Below are 22756 nucleotides of genomic sequence, written 5' to 3'. Positions count from 1 at the left end.
GACGACGCGGGACGCGGGGTTGGTTTCCGCCGACACGCGCGAGTAGACGCCCGTATCACCTCGTGGTCGTCGCGGTCGACAGCGCCGGCGACGTGATCTGCATTGTCCTTCTGAGTCGCATCTTCCCCTTCATCTCTTCCTTGTACTTTTACTCGGTCTCCGTCATGGATTATCTGCGAACACTCGGGTCTGCTGCTGTGTCTTCCTTGGTTCAGAAATCAGGTCTCAACTTGCCATTCTCGCTGGGGCCGAAGGTCACCTCGTTCGAAAACAGGACAATCTGGTCTCTATATGACGGCACGAAACGGGTGCGCCAATCTTCGCTGCACAAGGCATCTTAAAGAGACTGATGTGTTGTCTCAGGATGATGGGACGCTTGTCTCTGTCTTCGAATTTGAAGCCAACACTCCGGCGAAGAAGAATCTGCTGCCACTTGCGAAGAACGGGCTTCGCAAACTACGGACTATCAGGCATCCTGACGTACTCAAGTTCATGGAGGTGGTAGAGACGGACACTACCATCCACATCATGACCGAGCGCGTTCGGCCTTTAGGACCCGCCATCACGGAATGGCAGTCTAAGAGCGTGCAGGAACGGGAGGCGTGGCTGGTGTGGGGTCTTCATCGGATATCTGTGCGTTGACCCCGCCTTTAGGTCGTCTGTGTTCTTGACCTCCTGCAGGTTGCTTTGGCGTTCTTGAATGACTCCGCGACGTCTACGCACGGCAATGTACGTGTGGACTCCGTCTTCATTTCCGCGTCCGGAGAGTGGAAGCTTGGCGGGTTTGACGTTTTGAGCAACCCTAAAGATGATGCTGCCGTTTTATATGTACGTTGTTGTATGTACGGTCGTCCTGTCCCTTCAATGACAATTGGTGCACGCCCTCAGACCATGGGTGGAATGCTCCCCGACGCCTCAATGTACTCATCCCCGGAAGTCAAGAAGGGAGGGTACTCAGTTCTGAAGGAGTAATCACGTTCACTACAAGCTATTAAGATCTCTCTGACCTTATTTCACCAGACTACCCACAGCAGCAGCGGATGCCTACGGCCTTGGTCTACTCATCCACTTCGCATTTAATCCCAACCACACACTGCCTGCTACTGCGCAACCGCCTCATCCCCCTCCAACCGCCGCATCGCGAGGAACTATCCCGACTTCGATCTTCCCCGCATACAAGAAGCTCCTGAACCCGAACCCAAAGGCACGATTGACACCTGCACATTTCCTGGAGCTTGGCATGTCGCAAACTGCAGGCGAAGGCTCTGGGTTCTTCGCCACCAACCGCTTGGTCAAGGTCTGCGCGGGTCTTGATAACTTCAACCTCGCAAGCGAGTCAGAGAAAGCCAGTCTACTGAAGTTAGCCTTTCCCCATAACCACAGTCACCGCCTCGCGCTGACAGTATATACACAGGTCGCTGAAGGAGTCTGCGAACTCGTTCCCCACCGAGTTCGCATCCTACAAGGTCCTTCCTGCCCTCATCTCTGCACTCGAGTTTGGCGGCGCGTCTGCAGCCGCGATAGTCCCGCTCGTGCTGCAGTTCGGCAAGGGCGTCTCGCCGGAGGATTATCCTAACGTCATTCTGACGCACTTGGTGAAGCTCTATGCCAGCCCGGATAGAGGAACGCGCATGGCGCTGCTTGACCACCTCTCGGAGTACGCAGATAAACTGGACAAGAAGACTGTATGTGACAAGATCTGGCCAAACCTCGTGAGTTCACTCACACGCCCCGTGTATGTGTGCGTCCGCTCATGAGCGACCATAGCAAACTGGATTCAGTGACACCGTGGCGATCATTCGGGAGGCAACTGTGAAGTCGATCATTCTACTGTCAGACAAGGTGCGTGGTATAGGGATATGGTAACCAGAGCTCTAATATTTCTGCAGTTCAACGACCGTATTATGAACAACGACCTGCTTCGCCACCTTGCCCGGATGCAAGCCGATCCTGAGGCCTCGATACGAACGAACACTTGCATTCTCATCGGGAGGCTCGGGCCTTCGCTGGGATACAACACGAAGCGCAAAGTTCTGGTACCTGCGTTCGCACGCGCCCTCAAGGATCCGTTCGTCCATTGCCGCGTCGCGGGTCTGATGGCGCTCATGGCGACGATGGACTGTTTCGACATCGAAGACATCGCATCGAAGGTCATTCCAAGCATGGCGTTCACACTCGTCGACAAGGAGAAGTACGCCTTCTACGGCGCGATGGATTCATGCGCGCATACTGATCTACCTATTGTGAAGACTTGTCCGCGACCAGGCATTCAAGGCTATGGAGCTCTTCGTCAAGAAGCTGGAAGAACACGCTGCAACCATGGTAAGCTGCGCACTCTTTGCCATGCGTTCGTTGCTTGACATAGCCGCCGCAGCCTGAAACCGCCCCAGTCGAGAACGAGATGCCTCAGGTCCACATCAATGGCTCCTCACCGAACGCATTGGTCAACAGCGCAGCCGGCGCCGCGGGAGCACTCGCTGGATGGGCCATTACCTCCATCGGCAAGAAGGTAAGTCCGCTTCCCCGGGACTCGCTTCCCCATGCCCACCTCAATCCTTTCAGCTTGCCGCAGGGGATCTACAAACCAGCATGGCTTCTTCAATCGGACCGTCCATCGACCGCCCAACATCTGCTCCCGCAGCTAATGCGGCTTTGGCCGGCAATACCTTGCTTCTCCCTTCAACGTCCGATCTCAGCAACGGACCGCCACCATTAACTCCGACACTTTCGTCAAGCTCTGGTCCGACGCGCTCCCTCACTTCCCCGAGCAAGAGCAAGGGGATGCAGCTGGGGGCTACGAAGGTACTGTCTAGCGCACCTTCGATTCCCGACTGGGCAGAGGAAGCTGCTGCGGAAGTCGAGACGTCTCCGCACGCGAACCCATGGGGCAACGACGACTTGATGGATGTGAACGCGGACGAAGACGACTGGAGTGAGTCCTCTCCGCATTGCACCACCCAAAAATTGGGTATACTCAATAACGCCATTTCGCGTACTTTAGGTGCCTTTGAAACCGCCCCCAGCACAGCACCAGATGACTTCGGCTTCGGCAACATCCACTCGCACGCACCTGTTGCAGGTCTGTATATGCTCACTGCCAGGACCCGCTTCGCAGTTGACGAGTTCTGATGCCATAGATCCATGGGATGTGCCAGCGCCAGCGCCGAAACCTCCCGTAGCCCCACAACCGACTCGTCCAACCACAACGCATCGTCCTGCTGTCCATTCACCACTGGCCCATCCGCGACCTGCGTCGAGCACCCGATCCATCACGCCATCAGAAAGCAAACCAGAGGCTGCACATGCACATCCGGTATCTACGGCACATAGCACCGCTGGTATGACTAAGGAGGAGAAAGCAGCGGAGTTGGCCCGTCGGAAGGAGGAGAGGCGCCAGGCACGTATACTGTACTTGCGCATTCTTTTGGAAGTCCACGGTTTGCTGACTTTCGTTGCATAGCGCATTGCGGCGCTCAAGGAACAGAAAAAACACGCAGCCGACAAGTGATCACAACCAACACATATGTCGCAATGCTGCAGGTTCACGAGTGTATACCCAGCGTAGTCTTACTATCTCTTCGGTACGGACCCTAGTCTGTCGTGTTTTCATTCTCATCTATTACGGAGTGGGGGTAACTATTAGATGCAACTTCAGTCCGGCCGTTCGACTACAACGACTCGATCGCGCCCGGCCAGAAAGCGGGCCCATGCTTATTCTCCTGATACCAAGGTATGTCGTGTGCCAGAATCACCTTCACCCTCGGGTTCTCCTTCATGAGCGCCTTCACCCTCGTGATGTGCTCCTCCGCCGCACCGACGTCGTGATGCGCACAGCCAAAGCAGGAGTTACGGCCTATCTTGGCCTCTCCCGTCAAGAGACTCCAATGGTGCACGGTGTCCCCGGCGCAGTAGATCCACCCGCCGTCCGCCGAGGTGCGGACGAGGAGGTTGAGGTGGCCAGGGATGTGCCCGTGGCCTGCGTCGACGATGTACATGCTCCCGTCCCCGTAGAAGTCGAGTGCATGCGCAAAGGGCCCAAGTGCAGGCCATCCCTCGGGATTGAGGAAGGTCGTACGACTTGCGGGGACGGTGTCAACGGGAACGACGGACTCGGGGCTCTTCGGGTAGCCATTCTCTATGAGAACGCGAGCACCCTCCCCTGCGAGGAACGTCGAGGTCGGGAAGAGGGGCGAGTGGCCAATATGGTCAAAGTGGACGTGAGAGATGCAGACGTGGGTGATGTCCTCCGCCTTCGCGCCGCCTTTGGCGAGCGATTCGACGATGTCGAGGGGGACCCGCGTCTCGAAGCGTAGGGTGTTGATGACCCACTGGACGAGATGGGACGGAAGACCCGTGTCCCAGTCCTTGCGGATGCCGAGGTCGAAGAGGAACTTCTGGCCGTTCGTGGGGTGCTGGATGAGGAAACAGATGACGGGGAGGTCGACCTTGACGTTCTCGTCCACGCCATCGACGATCCAGGCGAGAGGAACCATCGCATGCCCCGCCTCGAGCGCGGAGACGCGACAGAATGACTGGTTCGGTGCGGGGGGAGGCAGGCTCATGATGTTCGATCTGAAGAGCTGCCTTGTTAACACGAGAAAAAGATGATGTTTCATGTGCTCACCTGTGAGGGAATGAGCTCGATGTCGATGTCGATGTAGATACTGCTGGCCGAATCTGCCAATGCCTTATATACAGTACACGATGCGATAACCTCGGACGGATACACCATCGCGGTGACTCAACTTGTGTCTGATTCTCGCTTGACGTCCGTTAATCAACACTAAAGTGGAGGCAGAGTGCGCCTATGAGTGGTAGTAGGCCGCCGTAGTTCAAGTGGGTGTGTAGTTGCGCGTCCGGCCGGCAGATCATGCAGAGCACCTTTGTCGCGCACGTTGACCGAGGCTAAGACCGAAGATGACACACATGTTGGCAGTACGCTGGTAGTACATCGCGAGAATGGAGGATGCTCGCCTGCCAGCGCAATTGGCCATACAGTCGGATGATCTCGGTAGGTTGGTAAGCCCCGCTCGGGGCGTTTAGGGATAATATCTGGCTGTGGTCGCTGTGAGGGCACCTGAGTTCTGGAAGCTGGCTGAATCAGCTGCGACTCCGCGAACGTCCGACCGTAGCGGGTGTAGCCAACTTTCTCCCATGATGGGGCACAGCAAGGGCCAACACGGGGTGCAGAATATCCTTCGAAATAGGACGCACAAGTGAGACATGGCAGGAATGCCTCCCCCACCCCCTCTGCCCCAAACACAATCCTCCCCTACCACCACTTCACGCGTCTTGAGCGTCTGACTTGCCATGACGAGTAAAGCAAGGTGGTTGCACAAAGTAAAGTACGGCAAGCGCCTCGTTGGAAATGGGCGTCTCGATTTCCTATCTCAGCCAATCCTAAACCACACTGTATTTTCCAGCCTAAACCGCAATCTGAAGCACCGCATGACGCATGCAACCTGTTGATAGGGCCTGCGGTGTGCGCTGGGTGAGGAATCGGCGAGGGAGTTCTTGAGCGGCAGATTCCTCGCAGCTGACCTGAGTCGAAGCCCCAGTCCGGCCCCAGTGTTCCGACCAGCTCACTATAGAACAATCGATTTCCACGTAACCAAGTACTCCTGCCCTTGAGCCATCATGTCCACGGTCTCTAGCCTCACTGGGTCGTACGCCTACAATGACACCCTCAAAGGGGTTTACTACGGTCCAGGCTCCATCAAGACCGCCTTGCCGAAATTACTGGATATCCTTGGGGTTAAGAGGGCTCTCGTACTAACCGGAAGAAGTTTGTTTCACAATGTACGACTCAAACTTCATGCATTCATGCCTCACCGCCGGCAAGCTTACCCGCGAACTCCCTCTCCAGAGTAACATCATCAAGACTGTCGAGAGCATACTCAAGGAACACGACGCGTACGGCGCGACCTTCTACGACATAGGCCAACACTCGCCCATTGCACAGATCAAATCTGGTGCCGAGCAATTCAAGGCAGCACAGGCAGACGTCATCGTCACCGTCGGCGGTGGTTCGCCTATCGACGCTGCCAAGGCCATCTGCCACTTCTTGCATCAGGAACGAGGTGGACCATACGCCCGGCAGATCGCCATCCCCACCACCCTGAGCGCGGCTGAGTACACTGTTGAGCACCTCCTCCATCGCATCGTCACCTGTAACAAGTTGACGTGTTCACAGTTCGCCGCCGCTTACACGGACGAGGAGGGAAACAAGATCTTCTCAATCTCGCCGGAACTCGCACCAGCCGGTATTATCCTCGACGCGGAGCTGACCCTAGCTACCCCGGAGCGTCTCTGGCTATCTACCGGCATGCGTGCATTTGACCATGCCGTAGGTCCGTGCATGAGTTCTTTACTACCAAAACCACTGTGTGACCGCTCCCGTGAGCAGAAAGTCTTTACAGGCCGCTCGTCCCGCCGCCCATCAAGCACCTGTGTTACGCTGCGCTCGCCGACTTGTACACATACCTCCCGAAGTCAAAGGCGGATCCCAATGACGTCGAGGCGCGGCAGAAGCTCCAGATCGCTTCCTGGATGAGTTTGTGGCCTCTCAAGCTGGAGACCTTCACGTACGTCCATGCTCTGAAGCATTGTCACTGTGGTCTTATATCTGACTCCACAACGCGGCTAAATGCAGTTCGTTTGGCCTCTCGCACGTGCTAGGGCACAAGCTGGGAGCGACATACAGCATTCCGCATGGCATCACCTCCGTATGTTCTTCAACCTCGTTCATGCTGGCCAACAATATCATTTGACACCTGTCGCTATACATACAGTGCCTGACCCTCGCACCTGTGGTGAGCCTGAAAGCCGAAGTAGGCACGAAGGAGGACAAGGAGTGGCTCGCAAACGCCCTCTTCTACCTCCGCAAGCCATCCACCGGCTCCGCCGAAGGCGACATCAAGGCGCTCTCTGCCGAGATTCAACGGTGAACATCTTTGCAGCGCGCATGTAGCCCGCGAAGTGCTCACAATGAGAACGACAGGCTAGTGGACGACCTTGGGTTGCATTCGACGCTGTCGCAGTACAACGTGCCCCGTGGTGACATTCCGAAGATTGCTGAAAGGGCGGTAGATAGCAAGGAGGATCCGACGTTCCCGGCCGTTGTCGCCCTTCTGGAAGCTATCTATTCGTAGGTATCGTCTGTTTCGTGTACTGTGAGCCGTGTTACGATTGTAAGATAGCCGGATAATGATTCAAGAGGAGGGCGGGTGACTATAGCGACATCCATCAGCATCGACAGCAAGTACCAGAGGCTCAATGCAGAACGGACATTTATCTGCAACAAAAGGGCATGTCAGTAAGATCGATGCGTTGGCAAAATCCACATACATACATAGTTGACGCGCACGCAATGGCCGCGCCGAAGATACCCCCGACCAAACGCGGTGTTGCAGCAGTATACATCGTGGCTCGATGAAGTCGTGGGGAGTGGTATCATCCAAAAGTACAGAGTCAATACAGTCCTGTTTATTGCTACAGAGGTTGGACGGAGGCGTCAGGTCAGGTAGACTTGGGCTCTGTCTGGCGGAGTTCCTCGACAGGCACACGGACGAGCCGTTCGCCTGCAGCCCCCGCGGACGCGTTTCCGTCGTCTGCGCGTTGCTCGCGCTGCGATACTGGAGTATACAGTGAGCTTGGATCGCGCAAACACGCGAGAAACGCGTACAGAACAAGCTGAGGATCCGGAACATGTTTGGCCACTGCTCCAGCACTTGTCCATGGACTATACGATGCGCGAGACCTGGGCCTGAGAGAATACTCCTCCCGGGGGAATGCATGAGATACGCACCTATGCCCGCATCCGCCATCACGTCGAAGTCATCTCCCAGATCCTCTATCCGTTTGAGAAACTGCGCGCTGGCTCGTTCCAATGCAGCGACGGCCTCGAACTCTTTCTTCTTCTCCACGAGCTTCGCTGCGGCTGCCGCACTAGACACAGAGCCTGGGAGTTGAGATTGACGATTAGGGGCGACTGAAGCACGCATGGTTCATGGGTGTAAGATGAAGAACGTTGGCAAGTATACAATTATGAGTGAGGTGTTGGTCGAAAGGGAAGGGCCCTCCGGGCGCTCCTATGTAGTGCAGCGCCGCGGCGACCGAACTCTATTCGTAGAGGCCGCTACGCATAATTTTACTTCATATAAGGATTGGCTAACTCGTTGTCCAACTTGAGCGTTGTCACTCATAAATAGCCTGAGCATGGACGTCGAGGGCCGAGAAACACCCTGGAAACACCCCATTCTGCAGCTGTATCGTACAGTTGGCGCAGTCACCGACTACGCGACCTTGATGAGCAACTTTCCAACTGATTTCCCGCTAGCCATGTCCTCCTGCGACGCCTTCACGCCTTCCGCTGTGAACGGGTACTCGTGGATGCGCATCTTCAGCGTTCCGTTCGCCACAAGGCGCCAGACCTCATTGTACCATTTCAAAGCTTCCTTGGGATCCTCACCGTAGATCATAGCCCTATGAAACCATTCCGTATTAGGCACATGTCGACCTGTAGAGCTGGTGCGACTCACGTTACATAGGTGAACTTCACGTTCCTCTCCATGAACCTGCGCAGTTCGAACGGCGGAACGTGCCCAGACGTAGAACCAAAGCCCACGACGGTGCCCCGCTTCTTGATCATCTTCAGGTCGCTCTCGAATCTGTAGGCGACAAACACCGATCAGATGGATTCGCTCAGGACAGTTTGGAGCTCACTGACGTATCCTTGCCGACGGCGTCGAATATCGCGTCCACGCCCTTTCCGTCGGTGAGTTCAAGCACGCGTTTGGCAACGTCCTCCTGCTTGTACAGGATGACATGCGTGGCCCCGTGAGCCTTGGCAATCTCCGCCTTCTCCGGAGTGCTCGTCGTGCCGATGACGGTAGCTCCCCGAGCCGCGATCAGCTGCGCGAGGCACAGACCCATACCGCCCGCGACGGTGTGCACCAGGACACGGTCGCCTTGTTGAACATTGTATGCTTCGCTAATCAGCGTCACTGCGGTAAAACCTGCAAGATTCAAGCGTTAGCCGGTACGTCGCGGTGGGAAGAGGTACAACAATGCACCCATACCTTGCATCATAGCTGCCGCGGCATCACGCGTGGAGACATCGTTCGGAATAGGGACTGCGTTCGTCCACGGCGCCGAGATGTACTCTGAGAATGCGCCCTCGCCCCACTGACATTGTGTACAGTATTAGACTGCCGCCCGCGGTCACGTCATCATTGGGGAGAGAATACTCACGATTGCGACCTTGTCACCAATGCGGAAGCCACGCGCTTTGTAGTCCTCACTTGATAGCACGCCCTCGTTTGTCGGCAAGGCGACAATCGTTCCTGCCGCCTCTGCTCCCAGGGCCTTCGGGGGCGGCGCAGGGTGGAAGGCAGCGGGGACGTTCCCGCTGCGGAACGCGCTGTCAAGCCAATTGGCGCCTCCATACTCGACCTGAACATAAGTATGCGTGAGTTTGTTGAGTCGGACTGATATGCGGCGGTGAAAACATACCTTAACGAGAACCTCGTTGGGTTTAGGCTTGGGGGTTGGGAGTTCGAGCTGCTCGATGGCGTCGAGATCTCCATACTTGTTGATGCCGATTGCGCGCATGGTCGAAGGCAGGGAGTCGAGACTCATGGCTGTTGCGACTAATTTGTACTGAGATGCGAGAGACTGGGCAGATACTAGTGCTGTATGGCGGCACCCTGAGACTTGTCTTTATATAGGCGGATACACCAGTTCTCCGACTCTTTCGGCATAGGGGGTACGCACCTGGATGCTTGCACTTGCGCAGACCAGACGGCAGGATGAATAAGCAGATGCACACCTAAGTCATGAATATGTGTATGTGTGTGGCGGGTGAGGATAGGCTGTGTCAAACTGCTGTGACCCACGTCGATCTCCGGAGGTTCGACTCCAGGTTGTGTACTCCCTTTCTCTCGGAACGGCGCACGAGTTCGTAATTGGCAGTACGATACACCTTTTGAGGCCCAGGCTAGCAGGTCTGTTGCGTAACTTGCGTAATTCAACAACTTTGAAATAGCATCCGTGTTAGTTGATCGGAGGATGGAACTTACTAGTACTGAGCAACGCTGGCCCCGGACTGCGGCTACGAGCTCGACGTAGCTGTTGCTGCGGGGTTCTGGCATCCCGGGGGTATTTGCGATTTGATGCCTCAGCGTTGCATGCCTCAGAGTGTACCCATGCAACGCTGAGTCGGAACCGTTTGAACTCATGAGAGATCAAGCAGACTTAAGCGCTGGTTACCGGATATGTTGAACTTAAGTTGAAGTATGTAAAGCGTAACGCGTTCACGAGATACGCACCTACGCCCGCATCCGCCATCACGTCGAAGTCATCTCCCAGATTCTCTATGCGTTTAAGAAACTGCGCGCTGGTAAGATGAAGAACGTTGGTAGATATATCATGAGTGAGGTGGTGGCTGAGAGGGAAGGATTGGCCTCCGGGCGCTCCCCGCGGATGGGGAGCTTGTCGCCTGCCACCACCATGTTATGTTCGACTTCAATACACTCGTTGACACCCAAGAAACCGCGACGGTCATCACGACACCACCATAGCTCTGCGCTGTATACTAACCAGTCATGAACTCCTGAGTCGTCACAGCAGCTACTGTGAGACCTGCCGCGCGCGCGTCGGATCCGACCCGCTAAGCATCGCGTTTGAAACTTGAAGCTTGAATGTTCAGCGACACCCCGGTATCTTCGCTATATCTTCGCTGACTTCCCGATGCTGCATGCGCATGCAAGGCCGCGCACGCGCTACGCCAGTGGTCACAGGTTTGATAACCATCGACCAGCGGGGAGATAACGCACCGTGACTCTCGGAAGCCTCCTATATATGTAAGGATCGATCGCAGCAGCGATCTCTCCTCTCGCAGTGCGTCCCATACCCCACATCCAAGCTGAAAGTACTGATACAGTATCTGGATCGTGCGGAGCATGTCCGAGAACACCGCTCCTCGTCAAGACTACCGCCTTCCTACGGATGTCATCCCGACGCACTATGACCTGAAGGTCTGGACTGACCTGGAGAACCTCAAGTTCGATGGTGTTGTCGATATTTAGTAAGCCAGAGCTAGTAACGCTACGCATTACTTGCTAACGGCATTGATGTAGCCTGAAGGTGAACAAAGAGGCGTCGAAGATCGTGCTGAATTCTCTTGAGCTGGACCTTGACGAAGTCTCGCTGCATTCGGGCGCACCGGAAGCCATCCAGACACCTTCTTCCGTGGACTTCGATCCTGTCCAGCAGCGAGTGATCTTCACCTTCGCGAATGCCTTACCGGCGGACTCGACGGCTCGCCTCAGCATCTCCTTCAAGGCCGACATAACTGGGCACATGATGGGCTACTACAAGTCTACCGGCGGTGCCGACGGCAAGACCATCTACGCTCTAACACAGTTCCAAGTGAGCTGTATTGCCAAGAAGCATCGCCAAACCGCTTGCGGGAACTGATCGATGTTGATGTAGCCTACCGCTGCGAGACGTGCGTTCCCTTGCTGGGACGAACCTGCCGCGAAGGCGACGTTCGCAGTCACCATGATCTCGAGAAAGAACACTGTCAACTTGAACAACATGCCTGTGGACACCGAAGGGTCGTATGACCCAGTGACAGTCGAGCAAGGATCGTGGCTAGAACGGAAGTTCGCATCTCTTGCGGATGCATCCGAGTGGAAAATCACCCGCTTCCTGACTACTCCTCCGGTGAGCTTCTGAAGGCAGTTACTTGGCCTCGTCAGCTGAGCTCACACCCGCGATCAGATGTCAACATACCTCATCGCATATGCGAATGGGCCATTCGAGTTCGTCGAGGGCTCGTACACCAGTCCTCTCAGCGGGAAAGTACGGCGTCTCCGATTCTACGGTATGTATCCTATCCTGGACCGGTTTCGTCCATACTTAATGGCGCATATAGTCACCGCGGACTGCATTCCGCACGCACAGTTCGCGCTCACGACTATGGAGAAAGTCATGCCCGTATACGAGAAGATGTTCGACCTTGAGTATCCCCTCCCGAAGCTGGATCTGCTGGCGGTGAGTATGCGTTCCCATCGTTGTGGAGGTCTGACAATATACTTATCCCCGATAGGCGAGCGACTTTGACCTTGGTGGCATGGAGAACTGGGTACGTCCTTCGCATTGCCGCATCGTCCTGCTCCTCAATTTCTCATGGCGTTTGGTCACCCCATTCAGGGCTTGATCGTTGGACGGACCCAGAACCTGCTCCATGATCCGAACTCGAATGATATACAGAACGAGCAGTCTGTCGCGTCCGTGGTTGGCCACGAGGTCGCACACATGTGGTATGTGCACAATAGTCACTCTGCTTGGCCGGGACAGTACCCAATACGTCGCTCGACAGGTTCGGTGATATAACTACCATGGAATGGTGGGACAACTTGTACCTGAACGAAGGTAAGCACTGATACGCAAATGCTACAAGCATCTCTCTTATACATTTACGAACAGGGTTCGCGACGTTGGTGAGTAGTCTGTCAACATATTGTATCGCCACAATTCAGTTCAAACGTGCTTTGGTAGATGGGCGACAAGGTCATCCTAGGTGTGACACTCGTCATTCGATCTGCGATTTTTGTTAATCTCACATACAGAGAAGTGTGTTCGCTACCGAAGCATGCAATACGACCGTGTTGACTGTCATACAGAATCTGGCCCGAATGGAAACCCGATTCGGGGTTCCTGGTGTCAAGTTACTTCAGTGCACGCTCCCTCGACGCTAAACTCTCCTCGCATCCTATCGAGGTGGAGTGTCCGGATGCTAGTAAGATACTGCAGGTGAGAGACCGGTCAATCCGACTCCACGGCCATTAATGCGAACGACTGTCTGTCCCTCTAAAAGATATTCGATGCCCTGTCGTATGCAAAAGCGGGCTCAGGTATGAAATCAACGATGCACTCGATGACGCATGAAGATGAATCCATTTCACTCAGTGCTCCGAATGTTGTCGAGCTACGTGGGCGAGGAGTTCTTCCTGAAAGGCGTATCCCTGTACCTGAAGAAACATCTGTACAAGAACACCGTCACGAAGGACCTCTGGGAAGGTATCCAGTCAGCGACTGGGTTCGACATCCCCAAGATGATGGACAACTGGATCAAGCAGGTATGCGCATTCCCGTTCAACGCAATCGCAGAAAGAGTAATGACTTCGTGCAGATGGGGTACCCTATCATCACCGTCACGGAGAAGGAGGGCGGTATCCACGTCCGCCAGGACAGGTTCCTTGAGACAGGACCTGCGGATCCGAAGGACAATGAGACAATCTGGTGCGCATTTGTCGCTTGTGCGTCCCTTGTACCCTTCTAACTCGGAAATCGACGCTCAGGGCTATCCCGTTAAGCCTTTCGACAGGCTCGGAAGATGGCAAGAACAAGGATGTTCTCCTGGACGAGCGAGAGAAATTCATCCCGCTCGACACCAGCAAGCCATTCAAGCTCAACTCAGACACTACTGGATTTTGTATACACTGTCTTTCTCCTATCCGCTGAGTTCCACTGATGCCCTGGTCCCTCGTCGTGCTGTAGATGCCGTCAAGTACAGCGCAGAGCGACTCGCCAAGCTTGGGAAGCAGGCGACGTCCCCCAACTCCCCGTTCTCGCTCTCCGACCGCATTGGGCTCGTTTGGGACGCCTTTGCGCTCACGAAGGCCGGGTATACACCTCTTAGTAGTGCCCTTGGGTTAGTTGACTCGTTCAACGGCGAGACTGAATGTGAGTATCCGTGGACAACTGGAGCCCTGAGGCAACGATGCTCAATGAGCGTACAGACTTCGTTTGGAACACCATCGCCACGAACCTTTCTGCCATCGCGTCGACATGGTATGAACATCCACGAGTGCTGGGGCTGCTCAATTCTTTCCAGAAGGTATGGCCCCGGTGCGCGACACTTGTTTTAACGACTTCACAAGTTCTCAATCTTATCTCGCAGGACCTATTCGTCCCTGTTGTGAAGCGGCTCGGGTTCGAGCCATCGCCAAGCGACACTCCAAATGAGAAACAGCTGCGCAAGGAGGCCATTGAGCAGGCTGCAGGGGCAGGTGACACTGGGTGAGCGCCGTTGGCCTCCTGTGCGAGACAGTTGATATGAAGCGAGCAAACTGACGTGTATATGCAGTACGATTGAAGAGCTCAAGAGCCGTTTCGCGCACTTCCTGGAAACGGGTGACGAGTCGAAGATCCCGACAGACATCGCCAGGGTCACATACCGCATCGTACGCCCGTCCTCTCTCTTTCATCCGTTGTGTATTCGGCTCACCGATGACACTCGCAGGCCGTACAAGAAGGCGGGAAACGCGAGTGGGAGCGCGTCAAGGTGCTCGCGGTGCAGCCCAAGACTCCCGCGCAGGGCATGGCCGCGATGCTCGCATTGGGCGCAACGCAGGACCTCACACTTGCGGAGGCGACGTTCCAGTTCATGGCGGGCGAGGCACGCGACCAGGACGTACTGTTCATCGCGCGGGGGCTGCAGAACAACTTCAAGACCCGCAAGTTCTTGGCGAGGCGAACTAAGGAGGAGTTCGACCGGCTAGAGAAGAAGTACTCGGGGACGTTCAGTATGGTGCGGTGGATCGAGGTGCGCATTATCTGTCTAACGGGGTTGGGAGGAAAGGGTGCTGAGTCAGATGGTACGGCCTGCAGCGATCGTTCCAGCTTCTGTCCTCCGAGGAGGACTACCAGGAGACTGTGGCGTTCTTCAAGGACAGGGATACGTCGCAGTATGACATGACTCTGAAGCAGACCTTGGACAATATTCGCGCTCGGGCAGCATGGATCAAGGTATGTGGCGGGAATCATCATGATGGGGCCTCATCATTGGCTAACGTTGCCTCAGCGATCTACGGAAGAGCTTGTACAATGGCTCGAGCAGCGGCGAAGAATTCAAGCTTGAAGTGGAGTTACGAATCAGTGTGTCTTGTTAAACGTATATGATCCTGCCGTGCATGTGCGGTACAGAAAATATGTAATACCGAAGTAGAGGCGTCGCCAACCGGAACCTCCCGAGCCTCAGAGCGCCCACACATGCACAGAGACGCTGAGACTACAGGTCTACTTGCTCTTCGTTGTCGCATCACCTCGACGCTGCTTGCCATGGTCCAACTCTTTGCACTCGGAACTTGTCTCTTGTCTCTTGTTTGTCATGCACTATCTACGCCCGTACGCATAGCAGATCCTTCAAGGCGACCCCTCGTCATCTGGCACGGCCTCGGAGACTCGTACGCGTCTCCGGGAATGCTCGAGTTCATGCAGCTCATCAAAGACATGCATTCTGGGATATTCATTCACTCTGTGTACCTGAAGGAGGACTTGGAGGAGGACCAGAAGGCCGGATTTGTACGTCGTTGCTGACTCTACGGTGTCGGGTACCAGTCTGACCCCGCTGGTCAAGTTTGGACACGTGAATGAGCAACTAGAGATTGTTGCGGAGCAACTCTCAAACGTAACGGAGCTCAGCGGCGGCTTCGACGCAATTGGCTTTTCACAAGGTGTGTCCCACTCAATCTAGGAGAGTGTATGGGTCCGCAACGGATGTATGCGCACATAGGAGGACAATTTCTGCGAGCCTATGTCGAGAGATATAATACGCCCCCAGTGAACAACCTCATCACATTCGGCTCGCAGCATATGGGTGTATCAGACCTCCCCATGTGCAGCAGGTGGGATATTTTCTGCCAGCTCGCTCGGCGCGCCGCTCGCGGTGGGGTGTACACCGATTGGGCGCAACACAACCTCGTCCAAGTGAGTTCTGCATACATGTACCGCCCACGCATCAAGTCTTACATCCCCAACATAGGCGCAATACTACCGCGACCCAGCGAAACTCGAAATCTACCTCCAATCGAACACCTTCCTCGCCGACATCAACAATGAGGTCTCCGAGTCGCACAATGCGACTTACTCCAACAACCTCGTGTCACTCAACGCGCTTGTCCTCGTCCTCTTCTCTGGGGACAAGACAGTCGTTCCGAAGGAGTCCTCCTGGTTCGGCTCGTATGCTCCCGCAAACTCGAGCAGCACCACGGATGAGAAGACAATCGTGCCGATGCGTCTGCAGCCGCTATACACGCACGACTGGATCGGCTTGCGTTCCCTGGACGAGAGCGGCCGCGTCATATTGGAGACGTGCGACGGCGAACATATGCAGCTCACAGACGAGTGTTGGAAGCCGCTCGTGCAGCGCTTCGTAGGCGAAGTCTTGGACGAGTACGTCCCGGGCGAGACGATGTTGAGGGTACAGGACTAGCTGCGTGAGTCTCATGCTCCCTCTCTCTGGGAGCCTGTATAGCATTGTACATTATGATATACCGCGTAGCCCCTGGTGGATTGCGGGCATCCGGACGCTCATGTACCTGTTAACGTCTATATTGGGATGCAATTGTTTCCTTGTGTGTCATGATCTTGCACAAAGACGGAGGGCGTCTAACAATTGAGTTCCCGTCGCACTGCCAGGTGAGTGACATCTAGTCCGAGTGATGATCCGTGCTGCAAGCTGAAATACGCAACGTCGCCGCAGTCGCAAGCCCCTCCCACTCTACCACGACCCTCATGCAACACTCGCGTTTGCCCGTAGAAGTTTGCGAAAGCGTCATCGACTACAGCCGTCTATATGGCGACGTTGACTCTCAAGTCGACTACCCTACCCTCTGCTCATGCGTTCTCGTCTGCCGCGCATGGGTCCCACGTTCGCGCCGCAACATGTTCTTCCGCGTCATCCTATACACCTCCACTCAGCTCAACAGCTTCCTCTCCGTAACGTCGCACTATCCGGTGCGGGAAGTGGAACTCGGCCCGCTGGAGATGCCAGACCCCTACGGCACTGACCAAGACATCATGGGACCATCCGTCGGGCCTTTGATTCGAGCCAACCTCGTTGACGAAGTCTATCTTCTGGCTTGCTGGAATCTGGTGTGGCTGTACCCACGGATCTACCTCTCACTTCTATCGAAGATGGAGTCGTTGAGCATCCTGAGGCTTCATGGAGTACATTTCCCGAACGCGGGCGATCTCATTGGATTGCTCCGGTGCTTCCCTCGGCTCCGAGACCTGACGTGTGCAGGACTTGGTCTCCAATACCCTGATACCATACACCACCCAGCACACCATCAGGTCAAATCGCAGCAACTGCGTAGCATAGAGGTATGCGTGCCGACTTCTGATCTTAATCAAAGTCGCAGAGCACTGATGTTATACAGGTGAATGGGTGCAGCAGTGCTGCACCCTTCATTTTGGAAAGCATCGTCGGCAGTGCGCCATGGCTACAGGTCCTGTCTATACGGACCAGCTTCTTCAGCTGGCAGCCTCGTGAGTCTCAGCTCATTTACCCCCGAGCCTCACTAAGCCGTCACTCCTAGACGACTACAATGTCTTCTCGGCCTTCCGCAACGTCACTTCTCTGACGGTCACCCTGGCTTCCCCAACTGTCGAGAGGAGGTTGCCGCCAGGCCTCACGTTGATCTCTCTCTATCGGAAAGGAATGCAAGACGTCCTCTTCCACATCGGGCTAGCATACTCAGGAACATCCATGGATCAGACAGCCGCACTAAGGGATATCACCATTGCCATCGAACCGGGATACGGGACGGTCCCATATCTGTCCGGATCGAAAGACCCCGCAGTGCAAGAACTCATCCGAGCCGACGAAGACCATCTTCACGAGGCCGGTCAACAGGATCCGAGGCAGTGGTCTTACGGCATGGGACGTGCTGCTGCCTTGGAGCGGCTGCTCGGAGTAGGGTTCGAAGATATCCTGGTGGAGACTGATAAAGGACGATTGAGGCCTGCGTTCTCAGCTCTGCAGACGCTGTCAATCAAGCTCTGGGACCCATATGAACGCGAAGAATACGCGTGGTGGGTGGGTGAGGTATCGAAGCGTCTGCCGGTGCTGCATGCCATGGGACTACTGCACGTGGATGTCAGAGACGATTGTGAGTGTTGTGCGACGTTCTTGGCACACTTTACCAAGGCTGATCTCTCATCGCTATACACAGGGGAGAACGAGAACGATGACTCTCTCTGGCTTGCGGAGTATGTGTAGACACTGGCAGACCGCCTGCGAAGATGTTCATGGGAAACGACATGACAAGATCCCTTTTAGGCTGGTCTTCGGATCCGAGCGCCCCCTCCGATCTTCCATCGTCGAATACCTCAGTGCTAATAGACAAGAGGGCTTATCTGTGGTTCGTACTAAATGCGAGACGTGGACTCGTAAACGTTGACGATGAATGGTCTATATTCAACGGTAAGCGAAGCAAGACATTGACAGTTTGAGGCAATGACATGCGATGGCATTCCGTATAGATGAGTCATCAACGTGGACTACGGCGTCTTCCTCACTGCTAATAAGTCCTCATTGCACTCTCGTTCAAGTTCTCTAACCGGCCCCTGCCCGCATGGATGACTCTCGCCTCCCTATCGAGCTTTGGGAGCGTATCATCGACGTCGGTGCTTCTTGCATCAATCGCGACGACGGCACCGTTGTCGACTATCCCACTCTGCGTGCCTGCGCGCTCGTGTGCACTGCCTGGCTCCCTCGCGCCCGATATAACATCTTCTATCGCGTCGTGCTCAGAACATCCGCGCACGTCCAGCGCTTCATCTCGACGACACCTGCGACTGGCTGCCATGTCCGGGAGATAGAGCTCGGCCCTCCGCGCTGGGAGGCGATGGAAGGCTGGGTTAGCCTCAAAGAACAGCCCTCCATCGCCGCCCTCCTGTATGCCAACCTTACCGGAGTCAATACGCTAGTGTTGTCGCGTTTACAGTGGTTGTATCCCCGGAAACATATCAAGCTCATGTCCCAGTTCCGCTCGGTGAAGGTCCTCGAGCTATACTATGTTCGCTTCCCATCCCCAAGTGACTTGGCCCAGGTCCTGTGGTCCCTTCCGAATCTGACCGCTCTACGCTGCGTTGCGATATATTTGCAATATGCTAAGCGTCCTGCTGCTGAAGTTCGACGCTACTGCTCCCGGCCACAGGCACTTCAAGTCATGAAGGTCAGAGGTAGCGCACGGTGGTGGCTTGCTCGGCTGATGCCATACGCAGCTGAATGGCTGCGCTCTCGCCGGCGCGTTCGTTCTTCAATTCATGTCTGGAAGTGCGCAATGGCTCACAAGTCTCTCGCTGCGAGGGAGTTTCGTCAGCTGGAGCCATGGTGTGTGTTCGTTCGTGCCTTCAACGCCGTTCGTCAAACCAGACATTATTACAGACGCGTTCGAAATTCTATCAAGCTTCCATCAACTTGTCTCTCTACGTCTCGTACTCGCCTCACCGACCCTACAAACCGCACTTCCGTCAGACACTGGGCTGATAGGTTCCCACTGCCGAGCGACCGAGGCTATCCTGCTCCAAGTATCTCCCAACAACCTTCGCAGGATCATCGTATCCTTCGAACCAGGCCTCGGCACGCCCGATTACCTCTCGGGCGGCGGCACTCGAAGGTCGTCCCCAGAGCAGAGCCAAGACGGGGCAGTGGAGCCGACTTGGTGGTCGTATGGCTCGCAGCGTCTCACGGCCCTAGAAAAGTTACTCGGCCCATCTCTGGAGCGGACTATCGCAGACACGGATAGCGGCAATGTCAAAGAGCGGTTCGTCGCCCTGCGCATGCTAGGAGTGCGGATATGGGACAGCAAGGCCGGGAGGGACGATGCTTGGTGGTTCGAGGAGGCGGTGAAGGTGCTTCCGACAATGCACAAGCTCCGTCTTCTCAGACTCGAGGTGATGCGCGATTGTGAGTCTGTATGCAAACGGACTGCTTATTCGCTCACGATATGGGCAGGGTCAGATAGCCCGGGATCGCTGTGGCTCGACGAATAGCGCTGACTGGTGGCGGTCGAGAGGTCACCGGTCACCACGCGTAGGTGGTCCCACATCTTATTCTCGGTTGTCAGAGCATCTAGTACGAGCAGGACAGGAGGATATGAGGGGGAAGAAAGAGGCTGAGCGGACGGACGACGGAGGCAGCGGTCGGACGATACTGAGGGAGCGCCTAGTAACTTGGCAGGGGGCAGAGGAGGACCATCACGACGAGGGTCTCTGATGTATTTGCTGTAACGTGTGTCTGCTGGAGAAGGTATACATCGAGGCCCCCATATTGCTTCACTTTTCGAATACGGTTCTCCTGAGCTCCTCAGCGATTACCGGTGACACCGATCGGCAGTTCCCGACTGACCCGTACTATACTGTATGGCGGGGGTATAGGGGTATCGTCGTTCTTCCTTCCACAACCGCCATGCGGATGTTTCACTTTCCAAATCGCGAAGACCACCAGTTGATTTACGAGAGCATATGGGTGCAAGGGCAGGATCCATTCTACGTCGAGAACGGCGCAGAGTTCCTCCGCTTGCCCCTCAAAGGATGTCCGACCGTCCTTGTGCGGGATGAATACAAGCAGATCTGGAAGCTCATCCGGACAATGAATGAAAACGCTAGCGGACGCAACGACTTCTCGAGAGGCGACTATTTACTGATTACTGGGCACACAGGCATCGGTAAGTTCAAGTTCCACGCGTCGCCGCCGGGACGCACGCAATCTTGGGTGCTGACGTGCCTGACTACATTCTGTGTACAGGAAAGTCGTTCTTCCTCTTCTACGCCCTCGCTCGGGCCCTGAAAGAGCGCATCCCTGTCGTCACATGTACACGCCCGCGTGATTGCCATTCGTATCTGCTCAACGCCGAGGGCGTGACGACAGTAGCAGACGTCGAGAGGGGGTTGGAATTGCCAGCAGACACAATTGTCCTGTACGACTCTGATTATGAGGACGGTCCGTCCTACTACCCGGCGCTGTCCACTCCCGCACTCGTCGTTCACGTCGTTCGCCCCGAGGCGAAGCGATGGAAGGCGGCTATAAAATACTTTTTCCCCGATGTCTGGGTCATGGGCCTCAACACCCGCGAAGAGTTGGTCCACTTGCAGTACGTGCATCTTCGTTGCATCGTCAACGTCTACAATCGCTGAATCATCCTGATCACTCCGACGTTTGCGCAGAGCCCTCAAAGAGCGGGAGGAGCCCGAGAGATGCGGTTGGCTCCAAGCGGACGAGCTGACCTACAGTCCGGTGGAGATTTTCGACCTCTTGGGCCCGTGCATGAGAGCCTGCCTTCACCATTGCGATATCCGAAAGATCAAAGACGACCCCCAAGCCGACCTGATTGGCGGCGAAACCCAAATCGATCCCCCAGGCATACTACGACTCCTCGAGCAGACCCACACCGGCTACGACTTCCGCAACATGATGCTCCAGAACGACACGTACACGTACATCATGGAAGACGTCTTCTTCCTGCACCCGCGCTACGAAGACGACAAGAAACGCACGTGCCACGGCCTCCACGAGAGCAGCATGGGCTACAGCGTCCCTACGCTCTTCCTCCGCCAGCAGCTCGCGGCCCTGTTCCGCAGGATCCTGATGCCCAGAGACCAGCTGAAAATGGCCGAAGCGATCAGCGGCGAGCCGCAGATCGCGAACGTGTTCTTCGAGCCCCTCGTGCTCGACGCCCTCCAGCACCACCCCCACGGACACTGGTGCCATGTCCTGCCACTGGGGGGCGGCGCAATCGGCGACAGGACTGGGACTCAGGCTGCAGACTTGGACTTCCGCCTCGGACCTGGGCTCGTCCTCGAGCGCATCGTCGACAAGGCGCTCTTCCGCCCGGCGGACAACCGTGTGTACGTGCCCTTGCCGGGCGTGCTCCCCGGGATCAGCGCGATAGTTGTCTCCGAGGATGGCGCACGGGCGACGATGCTGCAGCTCGATCTCGCGATTCAACCCAAGCACAGTAGTATGTTGTGGGAGTACAAGCGCGTGATCAGCAAGCGCGTCATATGCGAGGCGATTGACATGTTCCCGGCCGAGCGAGGGAGGGAGATGAAGTGGTCGATCTTGCTGCCGACGACGAAGGACCAGGGGAGGAACGTCAAGCTCGTCGGGGATCTGACGTTGCCTGAAGGATATCCGGCGGTCGACATCGGTTGGATGAGGGTCGGCGGCAGCTGGGAATTGCTGGAGGTGCTGGTCAGTACTCACGGCAGCCTCTTCGGAATGAGATGACTCGCTGACGATAGGCATCCTGGTGTAGCATCTTCTCGCACAGCACGACAGGGACGACTTGCAAATCGATGCGTACAGACAGAAGCGGAAATGATAGAATGCTGTCTAGTTGGCACTCGTACGATGGTCTGGCTGTGATTTGCCCACGAGAACGGTGTTACATGACGAGAGCTCTGGTGCATGCCAAGTGAGCACGAATGCTAGTATACACGGTGGTAGAACGAAAGACTCATTGTACTGCGAGGTGAATCTCGGGGTCCGCTAGGCACCTGGAACCTGAAGACGTCTCACAGAGCCTTGGTGCCCGTTGGACGAGATCCAGTATGGTGCGATGCGAAATGAAATCAAGATCGAGATCGAACTGGAGCTGGTCCTCGCGGTCCTGCGGTGAGGAGGAAGCGAGGGCGCGGGTGGGAGGGGCGAGTCGACGAAGACTTAATACTGGATACTAGCTGTGCCCACAAATACATTGTAGATTTTCAAGGCCGGGCGGGTACTGCGTTCGGTTCGGAATAGGGTTCGTCACGCGTCTTGGAACGGAGGAGCGTAAGTGCACGGCATGAGTTGTGGAGGGTCGAGGCGAGGGTTTCTTGGTGAGGGCAACGCGACCATGGAGCATCCGCTGAGGCTCTTGAGGGAGATGCGCGGATCCGTCTCGCAGTCGCAGGC

At 55.7% G+C, this 22756-nt stretch overlaps 10 protein-coding genes across 10 annotated transcripts; 7 read left to right on the top strand and 3 right to left on the bottom strand.

The window, feature by feature from the left end:
- The first annotated feature begins 117 nt into the window (after positions 1-117).
- L226DRAFT_502963 (ARM repeat-containing protein) lies at positions 118-3663 on the top strand. The gene is made up of 14 exons (XM_067677910.1): positions 118-308; positions 364-633; positions 682-828; positions 889-968; positions 1021-1359; positions 1415-1712; positions 1768-1842; positions 1890-2191; positions 2250-2322; positions 2375-2509; positions 2563-2932; positions 3002-3079; positions 3138-3397; positions 3461-3663. The coding sequence occupies exons 1-14, from the start codon at positions 165-167 to the stop codon at positions 3506-3508; spliced, it is 2619 nt and encodes an 872-aa protein (XP_067539034.1). The 5' UTR covers positions 118-164; the 3' UTR covers positions 3509-3663.
- L226DRAFT_481245 (Metallo-hydrolase/oxidoreductase) lies at positions 3584-4805 on the bottom strand. Its single transcript, XM_067676925.1, has 2 exons — positions 4625-4805; positions 3584-4572 (listed from the first exon to the last, which is right to left on the bottom strand). The coding sequence occupies exon 2, from the start codon at positions 4560-4562 to the stop codon at positions 3669-3671; it is 894 nt and encodes a 297-aa protein (XP_067539033.1). The 5' UTR covers positions 4563-4572; positions 4625-4805; the 3' UTR covers positions 3584-3668.
- Positions 4806-5637: 832 nt separating this feature from the next.
- Positions 5638-7151, top strand: L226DRAFT_502956 (alcohol dehydrogenase IV; the record flags this gene model as incomplete). The annotated part of the gene is made up of 7 exons (XM_067677909.1): positions 5638-5799; positions 5867-6139; positions 6194-6350; positions 6404-6584; positions 6653-6725; positions 6792-6943; positions 7001-7151. The coding sequence occupies 7 exons, from the start codon at positions 5638-5640 to the stop codon at positions 7149-7151; spliced, it is 1149 nt and encodes a 382-aa protein (XP_067539032.1).
- Positions 7152-7518: 367 nt separating this feature from the next.
- On the bottom strand, positions 7519-8003 carry L226DRAFT_457426 (uncharacterized protein; the record flags this gene model as incomplete). The annotated part of the gene is made up of 3 exons (XM_067675368.1): positions 7519-7634; positions 7685-7741; positions 7808-8003. The coding sequence occupies 3 exons, from the start codon at positions 8001-8003 to the stop codon at positions 7519-7521; spliced, it is 369 nt and encodes a 122-aa protein (XP_067539031.1).
- Positions 8004-8285: 282 nt separating this feature from the next.
- Positions 8286-9688, bottom strand: L226DRAFT_531801 (NAD-P-binding protein). The gene is made up of 6 exons (XM_067680147.1): positions 9514-9688; positions 9253-9453; positions 9081-9186; positions 8729-9017; positions 8541-8669; positions 8286-8484 (listed from the first exon to the last, which is right to left on the bottom strand). Exons 1-6 carry the CDS (start codon positions 9637-9639, stop codon positions 8295-8297), a joined length of 1041 nt encoding a protein of 346 aa, XP_067539030.1. The 5' UTR covers positions 9640-9688; the 3' UTR covers positions 8286-8294.
- Positions 9689-10961: 1273 nt separating this feature from the next.
- Positions 10962-14929, top strand: L226DRAFT_457692 (uncharacterized protein; the record flags this gene model as incomplete). Its single annotated transcript, XM_067675389.1, has 21 exons — positions 10962-11086; positions 11139-11430; positions 11494-11727; positions 11785-11887; positions 11939-12057; positions 12113-12148; positions 12217-12326; positions 12386-12438; positions 12493-12517; positions 12690-12819; positions 12884-12920; positions 12976-13145; positions 13199-13308; positions 13368-13501; positions 13567-13752; positions 13809-13906; positions 13970-14088; positions 14156-14252; positions 14312-14614; positions 14680-14817; positions 14873-14929. 21 exons carry the CDS (start codon positions 10962-10964, stop codon positions 14927-14929), a joined length of 2676 nt encoding a protein of 891 aa, XP_067539029.1.
- L226DRAFT_293261 (alpha/beta-hydrolase) lies at positions 14780-16401 on the top strand. The gene is made up of 5 exons (XM_067673644.1): positions 14780-14817; positions 14873-15372; positions 15428-15524; positions 15584-15777; positions 15833-16401. The coding sequence occupies exons 2-5, from the start codon at positions 15061-15063 to the stop codon at positions 16280-16282; spliced, it is 1053 nt and encodes a 350-aa protein (XP_067539028.1). The 5' UTR covers positions 14780-14817; positions 14873-15060; the 3' UTR covers positions 16283-16401.
- A 183-nt stretch (positions 16402-16584) lies between these two features.
- Positions 16585-18073, top strand: L226DRAFT_568092 (uncharacterized protein; the record flags this gene model as incomplete). The annotated part of the gene is made up of 4 exons (XM_067684127.1): positions 16585-17175; positions 17232-17340; positions 17391-17963; positions 18027-18073. 4 exons carry the CDS (start codon positions 16585-16587, stop codon positions 18071-18073), a joined length of 1320 nt encoding a protein of 439 aa, XP_067539027.1.
- Positions 18074-18221: 148 nt separating this feature from the next.
- L226DRAFT_293250 (uncharacterized protein) lies at positions 18222-19346 on the top strand. The gene is made up of 3 exons (XM_067673643.1): positions 18222-18277; positions 18337-19189; positions 19244-19346. Coding segments are annotated over exons 2-3 (762 nt in total). The 5' UTR covers positions 18222-18277; positions 18337-18428; the 3' UTR covers positions 19245-19346.
- Positions 19347-20272: 926 nt separating this feature from the next.
- L226DRAFT_568090 (uncharacterized protein) lies at positions 20273-22181 on the top strand (the record flags this gene model as incomplete). The annotated part of the gene is made up of 4 exons (XM_067684126.1): positions 20273-20525; positions 20606-20951; positions 21025-22051; positions 22116-22181. 4 exons carry the CDS (start codon positions 20273-20275, stop codon positions 22179-22181), a joined length of 1692 nt encoding a protein of 563 aa, XP_067539025.1.
- Between the last annotated feature and the right edge of the window lie 575 nt (positions 22182-22756).

The sequence above is a fragment of the Lentinus tigrinus genome (genome assembly GCF_003813185.1).
Source record: "Lentinus tigrinus ALCF2SS1-7 unplaced genomic scaffold L226scaffold_5, whole genome shotgun sequence".
Classification (NCBI taxonomy): domain Eukaryota; kingdom Fungi; phylum Basidiomycota; class Agaricomycetes; order Polyporales; family Polyporaceae; genus Lentinus; species Lentinus tigrinus.
This window is presented reverse-complemented; position numbering and strand designations above follow the sequence as displayed.